This window comes from Salvelinus sp. IW2-2015, linkage group LG28, assembly GCF_002910315.2.
Source record: "Salvelinus sp. IW2-2015 linkage group LG28, ASM291031v2, whole genome shotgun sequence".
NCBI lineage: Eukaryota > Metazoa > Chordata > Actinopteri > Salmoniformes > Salmonidae > Salvelinus > Salvelinus sp. IW2-2015.
Window position 1 is genome coordinate 28,066,660 of NC_036868.1, and position 22,429 is coordinate 28,089,088.

At 44.6% G+C, this 22,429-nt stretch overlaps 2 protein-coding genes across 3 annotated transcripts in view; one reads left to right on the forward strand and one right to left on the reverse strand.

Annotated features, from left to right (window-relative positions):
• The window catches only part of LOC111954292 (sphingosine-1-phosphate transporter MFSD2B-like), a 425,204-nt gene that overhangs the window by 247,126 nt on the left and 155,649 nt on the right, over positions 1-22,429 (forward strand). The window lies entirely within an intron of this gene.
• Positions 1-22,429, reverse strand: part of LOC111954491 (ATPase family AAA domain-containing protein 2B) — a 123,690-nt gene that overhangs the window by 3,308 nt on the left and 97,953 nt on the right. For both annotated transcript variants that reach the window (XM_023974267.2, XM_023974266.2), the window contains exons 25-27: positions 14,126-14,983; positions 13,023-13,159; positions 3,301-3,429 (exon numbers count right to left, since the gene is read on the reverse strand). In XM_023974267.2, coding sequence (XP_023830035.1) covers positions 3,301-3,429; positions 13,023-13,159; positions 14,126-14,983 — 1,124 coding nt within the window. The remainder of the gene's footprint in view (positions 1-3,300; positions 3,430-13,022; positions 13,160-14,125; positions 14,984-22,429) is intronic.

Genomic DNA, 22,429 nt, shown 5'->3' on the forward strand with positions numbered 1-22,429 from the left:
GTCAGAATGAATCACATCTGTTACACTGAAACCACAAGCTTACTAATAGGTGCTCAATGAATTCAAATGAGCCATGTTGGCACCAACAATTCAATTGTTATTCTCAATGTCATGAATGTGAGTAGAACACACCCAGGGGATGAGGGGAGTTACCTCTATACAGCGTAAAGCTCTAAGACCTGGTGAAAGGTGCTAGAAAAAGTCAACTAGACAGCTAGTATAACAGTCTGTGGCTAAACTGCTACTAGCGGTACGACAACGTCACGCATGACAGAAACTGAGTATTTACACAGTCAATGTTCATTGATACTTCCATTTTTAGTAGGGTCTGCTCTGTTCTAAATGTTGGTAGTAGATACATTAAAGGGTCAGTAGAAAGTTCACTTCTCCTCTATTACAGTAAAATCATGTTTCGGTGTCCATATGAACCATTCTGTTGGACCAAACCTCAAATGCTAATAGTGAGTTGAAACCGCTTGTCAGAGAGGAAGAAGTGATATTTCATTTTTGTTATGAGTGGCAGGGGACAAACGCTTATAAAAACAAAAGAAATATGTTAAAACCTTGATTCTTGTGATACAGGCATTTGGAACATTGCGCTAAAACAAATTCAAATTAATGAAATTAATTTGATATATATCGCCCAGCCCTAACATTTCATTTAGTCTCCCCATGCACATACAAGATGAAGGACGACAACAACTGACATCTTATACCAACACATAGTGTGTTCGAAAGGGCAAGGGAGTCGGTCTGCTCTAGGTGGCTTGGTTTGAGCTGTAGACGTGCCTGATCTGTTGAGCAGCCCTGTTAACAGAAACCACTCTGGTCCCTGAACAGGAGAATCACTGACCAGGCATACAAACAATCCCCCTCTCTCTAGCGGCCAGCCTGTCTGTGTGTCCAGTGTGTCCACACCCCTGCTGTCCTCGCTCTGACAGCACTAGCCAGAGACATTTCGATATGCCTCTAGTTAATACGACCCTCAAACAACACAACGCTGGCTACTCTCTGTAGCACTCACTAGGAGTCAGACAATGTTAGTTGTTAGGCCTAGAAGCCTTCAGCCTCACCATTAGCTTTCAGAAACCAAGCACACATCTACCACAGCAGAGTATTTGAAGGGTGAAATAAGCTTGTCTGTGTATATGTCTGTAGCTACAGTGCCTTCAGGAAGTTCACGCCTTTTTCCACATTTTGTTTCATTACAGCCTGAATTTTAAATTGATTACCTTTAGATTGTGTCACTGATCTGCACACAATAACCCATAATGTCAAAGTGGAATTTAATTTAAATTAATTAAAAACTCAAATGTCTTAAGTATTCAGCCCCTTTGTTATGGCAAGCCTAAATAAATAAAGGGGTAAAAATGTGCTTAACAAGTCACATAATACGTTGTATGGAGTGTTTAACACTGTCATCTCTGTACCCCACACATACAATTATCTATAAGGTCAATTAGTGCATTTCAAGCACAGATTCAGCCAGACCAGGGAGGTTTTACAATGCCTCGCAAAGAAGGGCACCTATTGGTGGAAGTGTAAAAAATAAAACAAATCAGACACTGAATATCCCTTTGAGCATGGTGAAGTTATTAAAGACACTTTGGATGGTGTATCAGTCACTGCAAAGATACAGGCGTCCTTACTAACTCAGTTGCTGGAGAGGAAGGAAACCGCTCAGGTATTTCAACATGAGGCCAATGGTGACTTTAAAAATGTTAGAGTTTAATGGTTGTGATAGGAGAAAACTGAGGATGGATCAACAATGCTGTAGTTACTCCACAATACTAACCTAACTGACAGAGTGAAAAGAAGGAAGCCTGTATAGAATACAAATATTCTAAAACATGCATCCTGTTTGCAACAAGGCACTAAAGTGATAGGACAAAAAGCTAATTTCTTGCACTGAATACTAAGTGTTACGTTTCAGGCAAATCCAACAGAGCACCACTTCATATTGTCAAGCATGGTGGTGACTGCATCATGTTATGGGTATGGTTGACATCAGCAAGGACTAGGGAGTTTTTTTTTGATAAAAATAAATGGAATAGAGCAATCCTAGAGGAAAACCTGGTTGTCTGCATTCCAACAGACACTGGGAGAAAAATTCACCTTTCAGCTCAAAAAGAACCTAAAACACAAGGCCAAATCTACACTGGAGTTGCTTACCAAGATGACATTGAATGTTCCTGAGTGGCCTAGTTTCAGTTTTTACTTGAAAATGGCTGTCAAGCAAGGCTCAACAACCAATTTGACAAAGCTTAAATCATTTTTAAAAGAATAAATGGGCAAACATTGTACAATCCAGGTGTGGAAAGCACTTAGAGACTTACCCAGAAAGACTCACAGCTGTCATAGATGCCAAAGGTGATTCTAACATGTATTGACTCTAATGAAGATGCGTATATTGATCTCCCGGGTGGCGCAGTGGTCTAGGGCAACTGCCTCGCAGTGCTAGTGCGCCACAGACGGTCTCTGGTTACGCCCAGGCCTGTCGCAGCCGGCCGCAACCGGGAGGTCCGTGGGGCGACGCACAATTGGCATAGCGTCGTCCGGGTTAGGGAGGGTTTGGCCGGTAGGGATATCCTTGTCTCAGTATGTAAAATTTAATAAAATGTATGCACTCTACTGTAAGTCGCTCTGGATAAGAGCGTCTGCTAAATGACTAAAATGTAAGTATATGTTTTATTTTTCATTTAAAACATGTTTCCCCCCCATTTGACAGAGTAGTGTGTGTGGATCATTGGCAAAAAAGGACAAGTAAAAAAAATGTAATCCCACTTTGTAAATAAAATGTGTAAAAAGTCGAGGGGTGTGAATACTTTCTGAAGGCACCGTGTCCGCGCGTGTCTGTGCCCGTGTCTGGTGTCGCCGCGTGTCTGTCGCCGCGTGCCTGTGCGCGTGCCTGTGTCGCGCGTTTGTCGCCGGTGTCTGTCGCCGCGCGCCTGTCGCCGCGTGTCTGTCGCGCGTGCTGTCGCGCGCGTGTCTGTCCGCGCGTGTCTGTCGCCGCGTGTCTGTCGCCGCGTGTCTGTGTCCGCCGCGTGTTGTCGGCGCGTGTTGTGTGCCGGGTGTCCTGTCGTCGCGTGTCTGTCGTCGCCGTGCTTGTTCGCCGCGTGTCTGTGTCGCCGCTGGTCTGTCGCGCGTGTCGCCGCGTGTCTGTGTCGCCGCGTGTCTGTGTCGCCGCGTGTCTGTCGCCGCGTGTCTGTGTCGCCGTGTGCCTGTCGCTGTGTGTCTGTCTCCGCGTGTCTGTCGCCGCGTGCCTGTCATTGTGTGTGTGTGTGTGTGTGTTCGTCTAACCTCCAGTAGCAGTGTCTTGTCGTAGTCCAGGCGGTGTTGGTAGATGCACTGACTGAGGAGAGAGAAGAGTCTCTCTAAACACTCCACGCTGTAGCCTTCACTCCTCTGTACCACTGTGTCCAAGAGGGCCTGGGAGAGGAGAACACATACCTTATACACACACACAAACACACATTATGTTATTATACACATCAGAAAGGACAAGCTGCCTTAGAGAACACATTCACGCCATAGACATGAAAAATCATGATCACACACAAGTAGAATATTTAATGCAACAGGGAACATGCACACATCCCCTGCATTCACATTACAAGCACAACTCTCACACAAACAGAGGTAAGCTATATTCAAAAGCAATTAAGATCAGAGGGAAAGCTAATTACAGCAAATCATAATTAGCTCAGTGTTTACTTTTCTTTGCTTCTTTAATTAAAACACTCAGGACAGTCAAAGACCCTTTCAATTGACCTGCTCCGTCTCAGCTTGCCACAGTGTGTGTATGTGTGCTCATCAAAATGCATAGACTGAAATAGCAAATCATCACACAGCGACTAGATTTACAGTCATTAGACGCCAGGCAAACAGAGAAAGCCTGATGGGAATGGTGTGTGTGTCAGAAGAACAAGGTGTGGGTTCCTCAGTGAAATGTCAGGATTATTCAAGTGAGGTGATATTTGTCTATTTGTTCAATTGCAAATAAGGACACAGTGACTCGAAGAACACACTGAAAAATATGACTATTTTACCCATCAATACCGTCTCAATAACTCCCTCCTTTCTCAACCCGTCTCTCCACATCTACAACTATGCTTCTTCCCCACTCCGTCCTCTACCTCTTCTAATCTCATCCCCTTTTCTCCTAAAGTCCCCCTCTTCTCTGCCTCTTTCCTTGTTAGACGCCTGATTTAATCAGCTGTGCCTCTGTCCAGTTGCCCAGGCCAATAGTGCCAGCGGAGGTAAGGTGTGTGGTGGTGGGGATAGCAGGCCCCCTGAGCTAGTGAGCTCCCAACACACATAGGAGCTGTAATCCAGCCTGTTAAAGGGGGCTGTGACACAGACCATTTAACTCCAACCTCCCTTCCTCCCGCTCACGTCTCCATCCCCCCACTTTCTTTATGCCTCTTCCTCACCATCTCAGCCTTGTTTCTTGCTAATGCCCCCTCTTCGAAAATAACAAAACATGAGCGAGAGTTAAAGAGTGAGAGAAGGAACCCAGACGGGAGAACGAGTCACAATTTCAGTTTATTTTTTATAAATGAGCAAAAAATGTTTTAAAAAAATGTTTTTGCTTGGTCATTTTGGGGTGTTGTGTGTAGACTGATGAGGGAACAATAAAATGTCATCTATTTTAGCATAAGGCTGTGACGTAACAAAATCTGGAAAAATTCAGAGCGAAGGAACACAGATGGGAGGACAAAGCACTTTATTGGTGTCACAGCCATGGTAACCTCTGACAGCTCAGGCACAGCATGAGGCCAAGCAGATGACTACACCAGTACACCCCCGCCCCAACTCTGCAGACACACACCCACAGCCAACTCAATACACACACACAGTGTTCCCTGCTTGTTTCAGCCCGTCAAGGGCAGCTAATGAGGCCACTGACAGGCTCCCTGTGATTCTGAGAACATAGACCTGAACCTGAGCACAGCACACATCACCTCTACACACACACACTGCAGTAACAAACATGCCCACCTGGTGCTCCTGGAGCCCAGCCCAGTACCATGTGAATCTCTGAAATAGAGACCAAGGCACAGCTTATGCCAGGGTACAGAAATAACCACAGCATCGGGTGTGAACGCTTTGAACTGGAGAGCTGATGACTTCAATGTGTGTTAACAGTTAGTGTTACATCGGCATAAATATCTCACCCTGCAGAGCCTGTGGATATTAGTGTATATGTATATATATATATATATATATATATATATATATATATATATATATATATATATATACAGTGATCCCTCGCCACTTCGCGGTTCACTTATCGCGGATTCGCTATTTCGCGGATTTTCATAATGCATTTTTTTTTTTTTTTTTGGTGCATTGTGCTCTGCATTCTGATTCGCTAAAAACTCACTCCCGCTTCTTGTATCAAACATGCTACGAATTGTGCTATCATTTTGTCGTCTCGTGCAGTTATGTGTACGTACAAAAACAGCTTGGCAAATTTACATTAAGTTGGCCAAATTATCTTGTAATTTCGAACATCTCCTAAACCCATAATGTCGACGAAACGGCCTACACGTGAGTCACTGTATTTGTATACATGTAATAGTGCTAATTGTAAAAAAAAAAAAAAAATCTATTCGCGGATTTCACTTATCGCGGGTCATTTTCGGAACGTAACCCCGCGATAAACGAGGGATTACTGTATATATATATAAATATATATTTATATTAACTAGCATTGATACTCAGCACCAGCCCTTAATCAGTGATGATCCCTTACTTGGAACACCAAACACCTGATAAATGTTCACCTCACAACACCTTTACAATGCTTATGAAAGTGAAGGAGTGAATACATCATGGTCATGTGCTGATGCTTTGAGATCACTGGACATATGTCCTGAGTGTCAATCACACTTAATACAGCTATCTGGTTGTGTCCAGCAGGTCATGGTGTAATGGAAGGCCCTTTCACAGTGTTTAATATGAGGATTGTGCCAGTGTTGATCACCTGTGGAGTTAACAGCTTTAGTGTTATGTGGGCTGTAGAGGGCTGTGTATTAAGGCTGTTAGAAAACACACCGCTGCTCTAGCACTGGGAATTAAGTACAGGGGGAGGCAGCGAGCGAGAGAGAGAGGCAGAGAGTGAGGCAGCGAGCGAGCGAGCCAGAGGCAGCGAAGGAAGCGAGGCAGAGGCAGCGAGAGAGCGAGCAGAGGCAGCGAGAGAGCGAGGCAGAGGCCAGGAGAGAGCGGGGCAGAGGCAGCGAGAGAGCGAGCAGAGGCAGCGAGAGAGCGAGGCAGAGCAGCAGGCAGAAGGCAGCGAGAGAGCGAGGCAGAGGCAGCGAGAGAGCGAGGCAGAGGCAGCGAGAGAGCGAGGCAGAGGCAGCGAGAGAGCGAGGAAGAGCAGCGGAGCGAGCGAGCCAGAGGCAGCGAAGAGAGCGAGGCAGAGGCAGCGAGAGAGCGAGCAGAGCAGAGAGGAGCGAGCAGAGGAGCAGCGAGAGAGCGAGGCAGAGGCAGCGAGAGAGCGAGGCAGAGGCAGCGAGAGAGCGAGGCAGAGCAGCGGAGAGAGCGAGCAGAGCAGCGAAAGAGCGAGGCAGAGGCAGCGAGAGAGCGAGGCAGAGGCAGCGGGCGAGCAAGGTAGCGAGAGAGCGAGGCAGAGAGAGAGCGAGGCAGAGGCAGCGAGAGAGCGAGGCAGAGGCAGCGAGAGAGCGAGGCTTTTAGTCAACAAATGAGAGCACCTGGGGAATAGGTGTAGTACTGGGGGCCTCGGTTAACCTCTACATCACCAGAGGAATAGAGGAGGAGTAGGATAAGGGTACGGCTAAAGGCTATAAGAACTGGTAATCTAGTGCGTTGGGGTCAGATAATAAAAGGAGCAGATTTCTGGGCGTGGTAGAATAGGTTCAAGGCATAATGTACAGACAAGGGTATGGTAGGATGTGAGTACAATGGAAGTAAACCTATTCGTTGGGTGACGATGAGAGAGGTTTCGTCTCTGGAGGCATCAGTTAACCTAGGTGAGGTCTCCGCATGTGTGTGGGGTGGAACGAAAGAGCTATCAAAGGCATTTTGAGCGAGACTGAGGGCTCTACAGTAAAATAAAACAATAAAAACAAGCCAAGACAGCAGTAGACAAGGCATATTGACAGAGAGAGGCATAAAGCAATCACAGGTGTTGATCAAGAGAGCTAAGACAACAACGGGTAAATAGAGATGAACGGGCAGAGCGGGTCAGTTAGGTACACACAGGACCTGAGTTCGAGGCTGGGGCCAACAAAATGAGGTACAGTGTTATTGAAATAGTCCAGGGGGCATCAGCTGTGTAGCCGAGTGGTCATAGGGTCAAAAGAGCAGCAATAGGCGAGTCAGGGTTCTGTTCGGTAGTCACTACTATGCTAGGCGAGCAGGGGACACAGTGGTCAGAAAAGCTAGCGGGCCGGGGCTAGTAGATGGTTCTTCAGCGATATCGTAACATAATAGCCTGTTGAGATCACGTCAGCAGTCCAGTCGCGATGGATTGGCGGGGCTCCGTGTAGACAATAAAGGGTCCAGGCCAATTGGCAAAGGAGGTATTGTAGCCCTAGAATTAGCTGGTATACAGGCCTAGCTCGAGGCTAGCTGGTGCTTGCTTCGGGAACAGAGGAGTTAGCTAACAGTAACCGCTAGCTAGCTGCAATGATACGGAGTAATGTTCCGTGTAATGATCCAGAGCGTCAGGAATCCGGTGATATGGTAGAGAAGCAGTCCGATATGCTCTGGGTTGATATCGCGCTGTGCAGACTGGCAAGTGATTGTCCAAGCTAAGGCTGGCTGATGCAGGGAAAACAGGTGAGGACCGCTAGCCGTGGCTAACAAAGACTAGTAGCTAGTTAGCTGGCTAGCTCCTGATGGAAGTTCCAGTTATAAGGAATAAAAATAACAGATCCGTACCACATTGGGTGAGGCGGGTTGCAGGAATCCGGTGATATGGTAGAGTAGGCTGCATAATGAAACAATCCCTAGTAAGCTAGTGTTTGAGGTTGGACTGGTTTTATGCACAACAACTTCTATCCAAGCTGGGAGAGAGCGAGAGGACGGCTCATGTCATGCAGGGTCAGGTAGCCTATAGCCTACAGGACAGTTGTATATTCTAAACTAGCTGATTAGTATGCTGCTGCATCAAAAATACATTTTACAATGTTTGAATTTCCAAATTTAATTACTGAATAAGTAACGACATTATTGCCACCAGCCAGCAGTCTAAAAATGGCAGCATAGCGACATTGTGAATAGCTTCGTGAAATGTTAGGTTTAACATGAGAAAATTACAACCAAATTGGCCTACCAATAAACATTTATTCATTAGCTAAAGCAAACTATACAGTGCCTTCAGAAAGTACTCACACCCTTTGACTTTTTCCAAATTTTGTTGTGTTACAGCCTTAAAATTGATTCCATTTAGATTTTGTTTAACTGGCCTACACACAATATCCCATAATGTCAAAGTTTTTTTTACAAATGAAAAGCTGAAATATCTTGAGTCAATAAGTATTGAACCCCTTTGACACAGCAAGCCTAAATAACTTCAGGAGTAAAACATGTGCTTAACAAGTCACATAATAAGTTGCATGGACGTGTGTGCAATAATAGTCCAACAGAATTTTTGAATGACTACCTCATCTCTGTACCCCACACATACAGATCATTTTAAGGTCCCTCAGTCAAGCAGTGAATTTCAAACCCAAAGACCAGGGAGGTTTTCCAATGCCTCGCAAAGGGCAACAAATTGGTAGATGGGTAGAAATATATTTAAAAAGCAGACATTGAATATCCCCTTTGAGCATGGTGAAATGATTAAAACCTCTACGGGATTGGTGTTCCTTAACCGGGACGGTTGTTGCTAACGGGCGCTAATGTGACTAGAATGGCGTAAACAACCGCCAACTTTCAGGAAATAGACATGTTTTATATGGGCAGAGAGCTTAAATTATTGTTAATCTAACTGCAATGTCCAATTTACAGTAGCTATTACTGTGAAAAAATACCATGCTATTGTTTGAGGAGAGTGCACAACAACAAAACATTTATCACGGCAACTGGTTTGATACCTTCACCTCTGAAGGTAAATAATGTACTTATATTCAGTAATCTTGCTCTGATTTGTCATCCTGAAGGTCCCAGAGATAAAATGTAGCATAGTTTTGTTAATGTAGGAACTGGGATCTAAAGTCTGAACCCCTGCTGTCTCTGTGTTCCTGAGTGGCAGAGTTACAGTTTTGACTTCAATCTACTTGAAAGATCTATGACAAGACCTGAAAATGGTGGTCTAGCAATGATCAACAACCAACTCATGGAGCTTGAAGAATTTTGAAAAGAATAATGCGCAAATGTTGCATAATCCAGGTGTGGAAAGCTCTTAGAGACTTACCCAGAAAGACTCTCAGCTGTAATCATTGCCAAAAGTGCTTCTACAAAGCATTAACTCAGGGCTGTGAATACTTACGTAAATTAGATATTTCTGTATTTCATTTATAATAAAGTTGCAAAAATGCCTAAAACCATGTTTCACTTTGTCATTATGGGGTATTGTATGTAGATAAAAAAATAATATATATATAATCCATTTTGAATTCAGGCTGTAACAACTACATGTGGAATAAATCAAGGGGTATGAATACTTTCTGAAGGCAATGTACCAGCCCTGGCACCACAGAAAGCCTATCATCATTAGGCATGCAGCTTCATAGACTCACAATTTCAGCACCATGGACAGCGATCGGTAGTCAATACTTTGTGAGTGGCTGTCTGGGTGACACATTCAATTTGTTTTATTTTAGATTAGGGGTGGACCTTGCAGGGGTCCAGAGAAACTGAGTTCCAGCAGTGCTTATTGAGAGTATACCTGAGTGTGTGAGCGAGCGAGCGACTGATTGCTGGAGTTGTTCTCAGCTCTTAAAGCCACAATAACAAACTTACAAGTGGATGAGGTCAGCAATTAACCTCTGTAGAGTCTGTCTATAGCTTGCTGTTATCTGACAAAACATTGGACTCCAATCTATTCTCCCCTCGTGCTTTTCTCCCTCTACTCTTTCCTTTTCTACCTCCTCCTCTCTCTCGGTTTCTTTCCTATCTTCTTCGACTCCCTCTCTTCACTCCTCTCCTTCCATCTTCAGTATTTTGTCAAAAGCAAAACCAAACCGCCTCAGACAGTTAGAGCCAACCTGACAGCTTGGACATAAATGAACGCATTATGCCACTCAACACCGTTTCTCAGAGAAAGGCTTTTGACAATGTGCATTAGAGAGGGGAAAAACAGGACTAGGTGCCGTGTGTGTGCTAGTCACTCACAGAGAGTGGTTTTGGACTTGAGGAGCGGATGACTGCTTTCTTTTTGGGTGTGTGTGTAAGCGCACGCATGTGTTGTGTTTTCCTGATGTGCTGATGTAGCTGGATCCCGACGTGGATGAAAGCCTTTTCAAAACGCCAGTCCTCCAAATGGAAAGCTGTTATCACATGCAAATGACCATGCTGTCAAGAACATCAACGGGGATGAATAAAAATGAAAAGGAAGCAAGCACTCCAAAAGTTATTTATTTTTTATTGACAATCAAAACGCTTCGCTCCTGGCACCGGCCATTAAGCAGTTTTCTTCCCCTAGCAGGCGCTCTATCTGCTGTTATTAGTGTTGGAAATGGGCAGAGATGACAAACTGACAATGGGGCTATTTCTGTGGACGGACAGCTCCGAAATGGGAAATCTTGACATGCTGTAATAGTTAGACATCAGGGGAGAGAGAGGACTCTTCAGTGTGACAGCCTATATATGCACACTGGCCATTTGCAGCTGCGTAACACATGAAGGAAAATTGCCCTGCCTGCTCTTGTAGCGAAGCCTGCGTGTTCTTTGGGGAGGTGGATATAAATAATGGGATGAGATTTGATTCCCTAATAGATGATAATTCTGCTGTAATCTAGGTCACTCAGTGCTCCAGACTAACGTTTTCCCCTGGTGACACTGCTGTCACTAACTCTTTCAAATGGTGGCACCAGCCCATGATTTGGTCGCACAGCCAAGTCAAAGGGTCGCAAAATGCAACTAAACGGTCGCTGCCTGGAGCCCTGGCACTTATGAGAAGGTTCTGTCTGTCAGTGTGGCTGATTATTCATGAAACAGAGGGGGTCTGGGAGTAATGCACAATGAAAGTGCTTCACTAGTTTCTTCAACCTGGTCCTGGGGATGTGCACATTTTCAAGGGCTGGGAATTCTCCAAGAAGATGGAGAATAAGCTATAGGACAATTTATTTTAGTTGTCTCAGGTATAGCCGACTAGCTCTAGCTAATAAGTATGTTAGATTTTGTACTTGCAATCAAATATCGATAATATCATTCCAAAATAATGTTGCGATATGCAACTGTATCGATCCCCCCCCTTCTTTCAGCTCAGCATTAACATCCAGATTCAACTAACCACCAATAAGTAGGCTAATTAGTAGAATCAGGTGTGTTGGTGCTGGGCTGTAACAAAAGCCTGCAAACCATGTAGCTTTCCATGACCAGGGCTGAAGAACACTGCTGGTGACAACCATCTGCCTAGTAGAACCTGTGTGACTGAAGGAAGTAGTAGAGTTCAGGCTGTGCTTAATTCCAAAAGGGATTTCAGGGGCCCTGCCATCCAAGTTAAATGTCAGAAGTAATGAGACCTCCAATTAATGAATATAAATGAAAGAGAAGTAGAGAGGAGGAACGGAACAGGGCACACCACTCCCCTCCTAATACGTATCAGGCAGCGAGCCAGCCCTACCCAACCACTGTGGAGATATCAGCCTTAAACGTAGACTCTCACCCCGCTCACCGGAAATTCAATTTGTTCCGTAAACCGGGTGGATGAAAAAGCAATTATACACAGTGCCCTCTTTTCACGATCTGTCTTAAAGATATCTCCTCTTTTTCCATCGCCTCACAAATAAGCCTCCAGATTAGCGCAGTCTGCGTTCATAGGGAGGGAGCGTTCCCATGGTTCTTGGTGGCAGCCACCCGCGACTCTGTGGCGCACCGTATCTTTATTAGTATTTTTTTTATTTAATTTAAATTTTTTTTTTTTTAAATCGGGAGCATCGGCCAAACATGACCCACCTTTGACCAGACAGAAGGATCAGACCCGTCAATCACTTGAGACGCCACTGACGAGCGAGGCAAGGTGGAAACCGCGCACCCCTCAATCTCCGTTACCCCCTGGGGCAAGGGTAACCAAGGGGAGATAACGCTTTGATAGCAGGGGATGTGGGTGATGTCACAGTGAAATATAGGGATGGAAGAAGAGAGAACACAGGGATGGAGAGCATGTCAGAGAAGCACTTATTTTACACCAATTAGACTACAACCATGCTGCTTCTTCCTTTTCTTACAAGGGCCGTTTGGTCGGTCGGTAGAGAGAAGAGAGCGAAAGAGTAAAAAGAGCACTGCCCCAATTTACACCCAGGGAATTAGGTGGAACATAAGCGTGACTGTGTAAAGTGTCTGGAAACCGCTGCACATATTCACTTTCCTATCCTGTCAATCAATTCGGAGACCAACTTGCCGGAGCGGGTAGCTGGAGAGTAGAAAGCGCAGAATGCCTCATGTTTGAGTCATGTCCTGGCTGCGTTCTTAAAATGGCTGTATGGAAGAAACAACACCTGTTGATTGAGTGAAGATGTGGAGTTGCATCAGAGATGCACTGCTGTCTGCCACTTAAATTGGATCGGTCCTCTCTGGGATGACAGGGGTTTAAAGTGTGTCTCGTAGGACACACAGAGCGAAAGAGTGAGGGCAGACGATATTAGTCTAAGAAATCAGGAGCATCCATCTGAGAAAGGAGAGAGTGACACCAGCACCCCCAGAGAGGCCTGAATCCTGGGGAGGATTAGGGGCCAGTCTCCCATGATTGAGTCCCCCATCCTCCACCCCCCCAATCACTCTCTCTCTTTCCTTCAATCCCCATGTTGTCCTCTACTCCACCCCTCCTCAATCCCCCACCTCCCCTCTCATCAGCATGACACAGAACATGGCCACACAACACTTACTGTGAGTCGCTGGTGATCGACCACTAGTGGAGGTGGCGGAGTGGGAGGGATCTGTGGAGACTCTTCCTCTGTCATGTCAGCCGAACCCTTCGACTGCTCTGATTGACTCTTTCTGCACTTCCTTCCCTTGGACCCGCCTTGAAACAGAAAGAGAGAACAGGTAAACGACAGCCCACCTACAATCACCTTTGACCTATAATTGTTTATATACCATCATTAACCAGGTAGGTTAGGAGAACATACCATATGACAAAGCCTATTCACAAACCAGGGCTTGTTTGAATTGAAGCAAAGGCCTGACAACCAAAGAGAACAAAAATAGCTGGCCCGCTACATACACAGCCTGTGATCTGCTGGCTTCTAGTTTACCAGCCTGAGTGGTAATACACTGTCTGTAGGATCCAGCCACCACTAATACTCCAGGCCTCCCAAATCACCCAGTAGCTCAGGGCTTCCAATCCACAGTCCTGAGTCGTTAATCACACACACAGGCATATTGGCTTATCACACACGCACACACAGACAGGCCTATTGGCTTGTCCCAGACACCACACACGCTGACATGCGCACACAAACTCACACTTGTCCCAGACACTACACGCCACTAAATCAATGGCAAACGGTCCAAGGCCAAAGAAAAAATGTGAGAAGGAGAAAAAAGCCAACCTTGTGACATTTTTCACAGTAAAACCTTTTTTCGAGAATAAATCGAGAGTGGTTTTAGATATTCTACAGAAGGTACACGACCTCAGCAGCTTTTGAGGATTTAATTGAAATATGCTGTCTGTAGACTAAAGGAAAACATTTCACATGCCATACTTCTGGGATTATTCACGTCCTGTCATTTTACAAGCAAACTCAGTGTAAGTCTTTTGAGGTTAGACTGCCTGTTAAAATCTGTGGATGTGTTTCTAGGTTGTCTGGTGCTCTCTGGGGGAAAGATCAGAACGGATAATCTGTACAAGTAACTCAGAGTAACTGAAATTAACCCATTGACATGATGCAATATTTATACAAGTCAAAGTTAGACAGATATAGTCAGCATATATCAAGTCAGGATTCTAGGAGTAGGTAGAAGTTAGCCACAGATAACCTCTCAGTACCTTCTCTATCCTGCTCATGCTCCTCCTCGCCCGTCTCCATGTCTCCTTTCCTCCCGTCCTGAGGAGGGCGCTCCTGAATACCTCTGCTCTCTGCAGACATCGACACATCATCTTTCCCCTCCGCCCCCTCACCTGTGCCCTCTGTAGGACCTTCCTCTGTCTCAGAGCTCTTGAGGGCCTGCGAGTCCAAGCTGTCCATGGACTCATCCCCATTCACACACTCCTCCCGAGGGATAGGGGGCGCTGTGGCCGTCCTAGGGGCTGACAAGTGCTGCTCAGCCTTGGACTGGGCCTCCTTGTGTTTCGCCTGGGGATCATCAGGCTTGTCTTGGGGCTTCTCGCCATCGGCCTGGGTACCCTTATCTTTAGACTGGAGATCTTCATCTTTAGACCCCTCACCTTCAGACTGGATCAACTTGTCCTGGGCTTGAGGCCCCTCGTCTTTACAATGAGACTCTTCCCTTTCAGATGGGGAAGACTCGCTTTTAGACTGGAGGTCTTTGTCTGTGGATTTGGCTTTGTCGCCTGTAGCCGGTGTCTCTTCTTTCTTGGGCCCTGTCCCTGTGCTGCTCTCCCCCTGTGTCTTGGTCTCTGTGCTCCGGCCCCTAGGTGCCGTGTTGGAGTGCTCTTCCTCCATGGATATGCTTTGTGTGTGGTGTCCGTTGGGCTGAGGGTCCATGGTGTCGCAGGAAGACTCTTCATCCTGAGTCAGACAGGAATCGCTGGGTCCCGCCGTCTCTGGCTCAGGCTCCGCACCTTCATCCTCCTCTTCCTCCATTCCCTTCTTGTAGTTCTTCTTCTTCCTGATGATGCCCCGCCCCCAAGATGGCCGCCGACGCGTTTTCCTCTTCATGTGATCTGGAAGCAGAGAGAAAAAAAACATTTGGTTAGTTCAGTCAAATGGAACACCAGTCTCTACCACACTGGTTCCGCTTGCACACACCAGTCTCTACCACGCTGGTTCCGCTTGCACACACCAGTCTCTACCACGCTGGTTCCGCTTGCACACACCAGTCTCTACCACACTGGTTCCGCTTGCCACACACCAGTCTCTACCACACTGGTTCCGCTTGCACACACACCGACTCTACCACGCTGGTCTCGCTTGCACACACCAGTCTCTACACACGCTGGTTCCGCTTGACACACCCGCCATCTACCACGCTGGTTCCGCTTGCACACACCAGTCTCTACCACGCTGGTTCCGCTTGCACACACCCGCCTCTACCACGCTGGTTCCGCTTGCACACACCCGACTACTACACTGGTTCCGCTTGCACACACCCGACTCTACTAAACTGGCTTTTGTTCCAGACCCTGCTCTAACACACTAAATGGAAGACTTGGTTAAATTAAATATATTGTGTAGTTTGCTGTGTTTTATGTACATCATTTTTAAGCACATGAACAAATTAATTTCCCAAGTTGATCTGAATCTGATGTGAATCCTTACAAATAAACCTTCATTAAGTGGTAATTCACTGGACTGACGTGACAGTGGACTAACACCTAGCAACTGAGTTGCCTTGTCCCTGCCAGGTCTTAAATACAAGGGCGGCATCAGATGTCCACTACATTGCGGTGGTCTGTGTTCTACATGACAGGGGGAGGTGAGGGTAGTTAGCCCCGCGTAAAGAGCGGCTGTGGGAGTAATTGCTAGTTGGATGAGGCAGACCATTGAGAGCGAGAGAGAACGAGAGAAAGGGAGGAAGCTCAAACTTCTAACTGAAAACAATCGAAAATAGCCCCAGATCTGCCCCACATCAAACTGGATTTGCCTGCTGTTCCCTCACGCGAAGAGACTTCCTTTTGCTCTCTAGCCAAAAAGTCTGGCATAATGGACTGACCTAATGGACTGACCACCCCTCCCTTTCTATAGCGCTGTGGTCCGGCAGAAATGGTTTCTAGTGTTTGAGATGTTGACTGCATGTCACTTTGTGGTCCTTTGGTCATAATCAGAGAGAACTGGAGAGTGACGAAAAGAGAGTGGGAGAGAGAGAGATGGAAGGAGAGAGATATGGTGAGACAGAGAGGTAGAAGGAGAGAGACGGTACTTAGGTGGTAGCCAAGGCTACTGCTGCAGGGATGTGACTGACACATGAAAAATACTAAGTTACAGAGTGGGAGCAAGAGTCTGCCATCTGAGAAAGTTCAGTAAACATGTCACAGGGTGTGGTAGACATTGACATAGTGAAACTTCTGCAGGGTCAGATTCTACACACTGCCTTTTCCAAACTACAGCCGCAGGGTGAGTTGCGCACGGAGGGGTCCATTGGCGGGAAAAAGGCAATATAAAAGACACATTGGTTATACCAGAACTGTGATTTGGGGCATACATGTCTTTCTTCTTATTTAAATTGATACAAAAGCCCAAAACAATCTCATTAAATAATAACAGTATAGCCTGCCTTAGCTAAATCTGAAAAAACTGATGGCTGACGTAGTGGGAAAGAAAAGCAGGTCTTCCCGTAAAGCAGTTCTTCAGTTTCAGGCCGAATGATAAAGGTTAACCAGCAGAACTGACCCCAGTCAATTGCAGAATATTCAAAAAGATTATTAGGGCGAAGAATGGACAGACCACAAACATCCGTCATCCTGCAGAGTTCGCTACTCTGGGGTTGAACATGCTGGTGGTCTTTGCTATAAAGAATGTTATAAATAACTAGTATTATCTGATTGTATATTTAGGATTTTTACAGTTTGATAGGCAAAAAGCATAGGCTAAACTGGGGTACACCAAATAAATAAAAATATATACAGTGGGGAGAACAAGTATTTGATACACTGCTGATTTTGCAGGGTTTCCTACTTACAAAGCATGTAGAGGTCTGTAATTTTTATCATAGGTACACTTCAACTGTGAGAGACAGAATCTAAAACAAAAATCCAGAAAATCACATTGTATGATTTATAAGTAATTAATTTGCATTTTATTGCATGACATAAGTATTTGATCACCTACCAACCAGTAAGAATTCCGGCTCTCACAGACCTGTTCGTTTTTCTTTAAGAAGCCCTCCTGTTCTCCACTCATTACCTGTATTAACTGCACTTGTTTGAACTCGTTACCTGTATAAAAGACACCTGTCCACACACTCAATCAAACAGACTCCAACCTCTCCACAATGGCCAAGACCAGAGAGCTGTGTAAGGACATCAGGGATAAAATTGTAGACCTGCACAAGGCTGGGATGGGCTACAGGACAATAGGCAAGCAGCTTGGTGAGAAGGCAACTGTTGGCGCAATTATTAGAAAATGGAAGTAGGAAAACCTGCAAAATCGGCAGTGTCTCAAATACTTGTTCTCCCAACTGTATATATATTTATAAATGGACTGTTTGAAAATGTGATTTAATAAAAAGTTTTTTTTTTTTTTTAAATATATATATTAATTATTTTCACTTTTTATTAAATCACATTTTCAAACAGTCCATTTATATTTTCCAACAGGGCTATACATTTGGGTGAGTTCTTTTCTCTCGCCCGAGTAGCCTCGTTTCACTGCCAAAAATAAAATAAACCATCTAGTGTTCAGCGAAATAACAACAATGTCAAATACAGGTAACCTAGTCAAAAATGAACATACAATCACATTAACTGTTACTCTCTCGCGGGAATTCCACTAACGGTCCGTATGTAGCCAAACGTAGCTGCTGCTCATTCCATTTGCTCGAAAATGGTTAGAAAAAGTAAGGCCCTAGAGACACATACCAGCTCTACTGGTAACATTAGTACTGCTACTACAAGCAGTACTACACCAGCACCTGTCGACGACAAGTTGTTCTGCTTCCACGAGCACATCCAATGCTCACATCAGTAATTATACATTTGTTGTTAGCCCAGCTAGCATGGACACTGACAGTTGTGAATCTGATGCAGCCGAAGAGCTACTGCCCCCTTACCCGGGAAAGCACAGAACAACAGACAGGGATGTTGGACCATCGAAGAGGCGCAAATATGATGAAAACTACATTGATTTGGGGTTTACTTATATGTGCAAAACTACTATCTCACAACTCAATGAAACCTTCAGTCTTGCGCAGACATTTAGAAACAAAACATGCCAATTTCTAAAATAAAATATTTTTGCGAATATTAAGACGACTTTCGAATAGTAAGACATGTATAAAAGCAAGAGATACCATTAATAAGAAGGGGCTAGAAGTGAGCAACCGAGTGGCTAGGACAGGCAAGCCCCATACTATTGTGGAGGGCTTAATTCTTCCTGCTGCCTCGGATATTGCTGGGACAATGCTGGGGGAAAAGCCAATACTATACATACAATGCCTTCATCAAACAACACTTTCACAACGCATCAGTGACATGGCAGGAGATGTTTTAAAACAATTACTGTCATACAAGCCAGTGAATTCTATGCGTTACAGCTGTAATATTTTTAAAGTACTGGACAGCTTTGTGACATCAACTGGACTTTGGTGGTCAAGATGTGTTGGTATCTGTACTGAATGCGGAAAAGCCATGACAGGGAGACATAGTGGAGTGGTAACGTGCGTGCAAGCAGTTGCTTCCAACGCCACTTGGGTACACTGCAGCATCCACCAAGAGGCTCTTGCTGCCAAGGGAATGCCTGACAGCTTGAAAGACGTTTTGGACACAGTGAAAATGGTTAACTTTGTTAAAGCAAGGCCCCTGAACTTGTGTATTATCTGCACTATGCAATGATACAGGCAGCGACCATGTAACGATTTTACAACATACAGAAGTGCACTGGTTATCAAGGGGCAAAGTATTGACACATTTATTTGAATTGAGAGACGAGCTTAAAGTTTTCTTTACTGACCATTTTCACTTGTCTGACCACTTGCATGATGATGAGTTTATTCTCGTCTATATGATCTGAATCTAGGATTACAGTGACTCTCCGCAACTATATTCAATGAATGGGACAAAATTGAGGCTATGATTAAGAAGTTGGAGCTCTTCTCTGTCTGCATTAACAAGGACAACACACAGGTCGTTCCATCATTGTATGATTTTTTGTGTGCAAATTAACTCAAGCTTACGGACAATGTCAAATGTGATATAGCGAAGCACCTGAGTGAGTTGGGTGCGCAATTACGCAGGTACTTTCCTGAAACGGATGACACAAACAACTGGATTCGTAATCCCTTTCATGCCCTGCCTCCAGTCCACTTACCGATATCTGAACAAGAGAGCCACATCGAAACTGCAACAAGCAGATCTGTGAAAATGTCATTTAAATCAGGTTGGGCTGCGCTCAGAGTATCCTGCCTTGGCAAATCGCGCTGTTAAGACACTGATGCCCTTTGCAACCACGTACCTATGTGAGAGTGGATTCTCGGCCCTCACTAGTACGAAAACTAAATACAGGCACAGACTGTGTGTGGAAAATGATTTAAAACTGACTCTCTCCAGTACAACATTGCAGAGTGATGTGCATCCTTTCAAGCACACCCTTCTCATTAACCTGTGGTGAGTTATTAACAATTGTTGATGAACAAATAAGGTTTTATATGTATGATGGCTAAAAAAAGAGCAAAATTATAGATTATTTTTATTTGTGCCCTGGTCCTATAAGAGCTCTTTGTTACTTCCCACGACCCGGGTTGTGACAAAAACACACTAATTATTATGTTTAATAAATGTATATGGTATAGTGTGTGTGTGGCAGGCTTACAATGATGGCAAAAAACATTTGAGAGTGCGCTGACCCTGGTGCTAGAGGGGGTATGCAGCTGGAGGTTGAAAGTTTGAAGGGGTACGGGACTATAAAAAGTTTGCGAACCCCTGGCCTAAAGGATAATAAGCCTATTTGTTTTTACCATTAGCCAATGTTCATTCAAGTGTTATAAATAATCATTTGTTTTATCTCATACATACACATAATTAGTAAGCCATTCAAAAATTCTGACACCGACTTATTTTCTATTCCCGCTTTTTGAAAGTGCTGCTGCGGAAGCTTATGACCGTTGCACAATTCAAGAACTTTGTTAAACACTTCAACAATATTATGAATAATAGTTTAACTTGTATTGACAGTAGCCTACGTGTAGGCCTATATTATTGGCTGTTTGATTTGCCTGAAGGGATTTCCTGACAGCACAATTTATTTTGTTTACACTTTGGTCTAGTAAAGCTGAAACATATGAGGTTAGTTTAAAGTCTAACTTGCAAATATTTGTTCTCTCTCATTATTACTATACTACGTTTTAAGTTAGGCCAGCCATTCTTAAAGTATGGGTCACGACCCACTTTAATGGTGGGTCACGTGTCAGAGTAAATGTATAATTATTCATTAATTACTGGAATTGATTTGGCCAAGTGCATCTGCACTCTGTTCGTCTAACTACCACGTGCATTCGTAATATATTCAGACCCCTTGACTTTATCCACATTTTGTTACGTTACAGCCTTATTCTAAAATAGATGAAATAGTTGTTTTTCCTCAACCTACACATAATACCCCATAATGACACAGCAATAACAGGTTCACATTTTTTTTGTATATGTATTAAAAATAAAAACTGAAATATTATATTTGCATAAGTATTCAGACCCTTTACTCAATACTTTGTTGAAGCACCTTTGGCAGCGATTACAGCCTCAAGTCTTGGCACACCTGCATTTGGGGAGTTTCTACCATTCTTCTCTGCAGATGCTCTGTCAGGATGGATAGGAGGCGTCGCTGCACAGCTATTTTCAGGTCTCTCCAGAGTTGTTAGATCGGGTTCAAGTCCGGGCTCTGGCTGGACCACTCAAGGACATTCAGAGACTTGTCCCGAAGCCACTCTTGCGTTGTCTTGGCTGTGTGCTTAGGGTCGTTGTACTGTTAGAAGGTGAACCGTCCTGGAGCAGGTTTTCATCAAGGATCTCTCTGTACTTTACTCAATTCATCTTTCCATCGATCCTGGCTAGTCTACCAGTCCCTGCTGCTGAAAAAAATCCCAACATGATGCTGCCACCACCATGCTTCACCGTAGGGATGGTGGCAGGTTTCCTCCAGATGTGACGCTTGGCATTCAAATTAAACATTCATCTTACAAAGGAGTTGTTTAATCTAACTACTTAACTATTTAACTGTACATGGAATTGTATTTCGTTTTGAACAATAAAAAAATAAAATCTTTACAGGAAAATGACACGGGCACGATCTGATGTGTGGAGACATTTCATTTCACAAGCTGTACATTTGCAAATACTGTGCCAAATCATACGTGAAGAATGCAACAAAGATGCAGAATCATCTGGCCAAGTGCATAAAGTTCCCTCAGCGCAAACAACAAGCACGCTCTGACAAAAGTCCCTCTACTTCTATTCGAGGTGAAAATGATGAATCAGACACCTTATCAATAGCAACAGCTCATGGTCCTCCTGGACAACATCATCTCCACCCCTCAACCAGTATTCTACAAGAGCACAGACACAATGGACAACAGACACACCGGTCCCTACATCGGTTCTACTTCAGGCGCCGACAGAGATGGCCGCCTCGCTTCGCGTTCCTAGGAAACTATGCAGTATTTTGTTTTTTTATGTGTTATTCCTTACATTGGTACCCCAGGTAATCTTAGGTTTCATTACATACAGTCGGGAGGAACTACTGAATATAAGAGCAACGTCAACTCACCATCGTTACAACCAGGAATATGACTCTCCCGAAGCGGATCCTGTGTTTTGCCTTCCACCCAGTACAATGGATCTGATCCCAGCCGGCGACCCTAAACAACGACGCCGTAAAAGGGGCAAACGAAGGTCAGGCTTCGGAGACGGGCACATCGCGCTCCACTCCCTAGCATACTACTCGCCAATGTCCAGTCTCTTGACAARAAGGTTGATGAAATCCGAGCAAGGGTAACATTCCAGAGAGACATCAGAGATTGTAACGTTCTTTGCTTCACGGAAACATGGCTCACTCGAGAGACGCTAACGGAGTCGGTGCAGCCAGCTGGTTTCTTCAAAGAGATGTGGCCGCTGCCAACATACTGACTCAACTCCAGCCACTTTAATAATGGGAATTGATGGAAATTATGTAAAAATGTATCACTAGCCACTTTAAACAATGCCACTTAATATAATGTTTACATACCCTACATTACTCATCTCATATGTATATGTATATCTGTACTCTATATCATCTACTGCATCTTGCAATCTTTATGTAATACATGTATCACTAGCCACTTTAAACTATGCCACTTTATGTTTACATACCCTACATTACTCATCTCATATGTATAGACTGTACTCTATACCATCTACTATGCATCTTGCCTATGCATTCTGTACCATCACTCACATTCAATATATCTTTATGTACATATT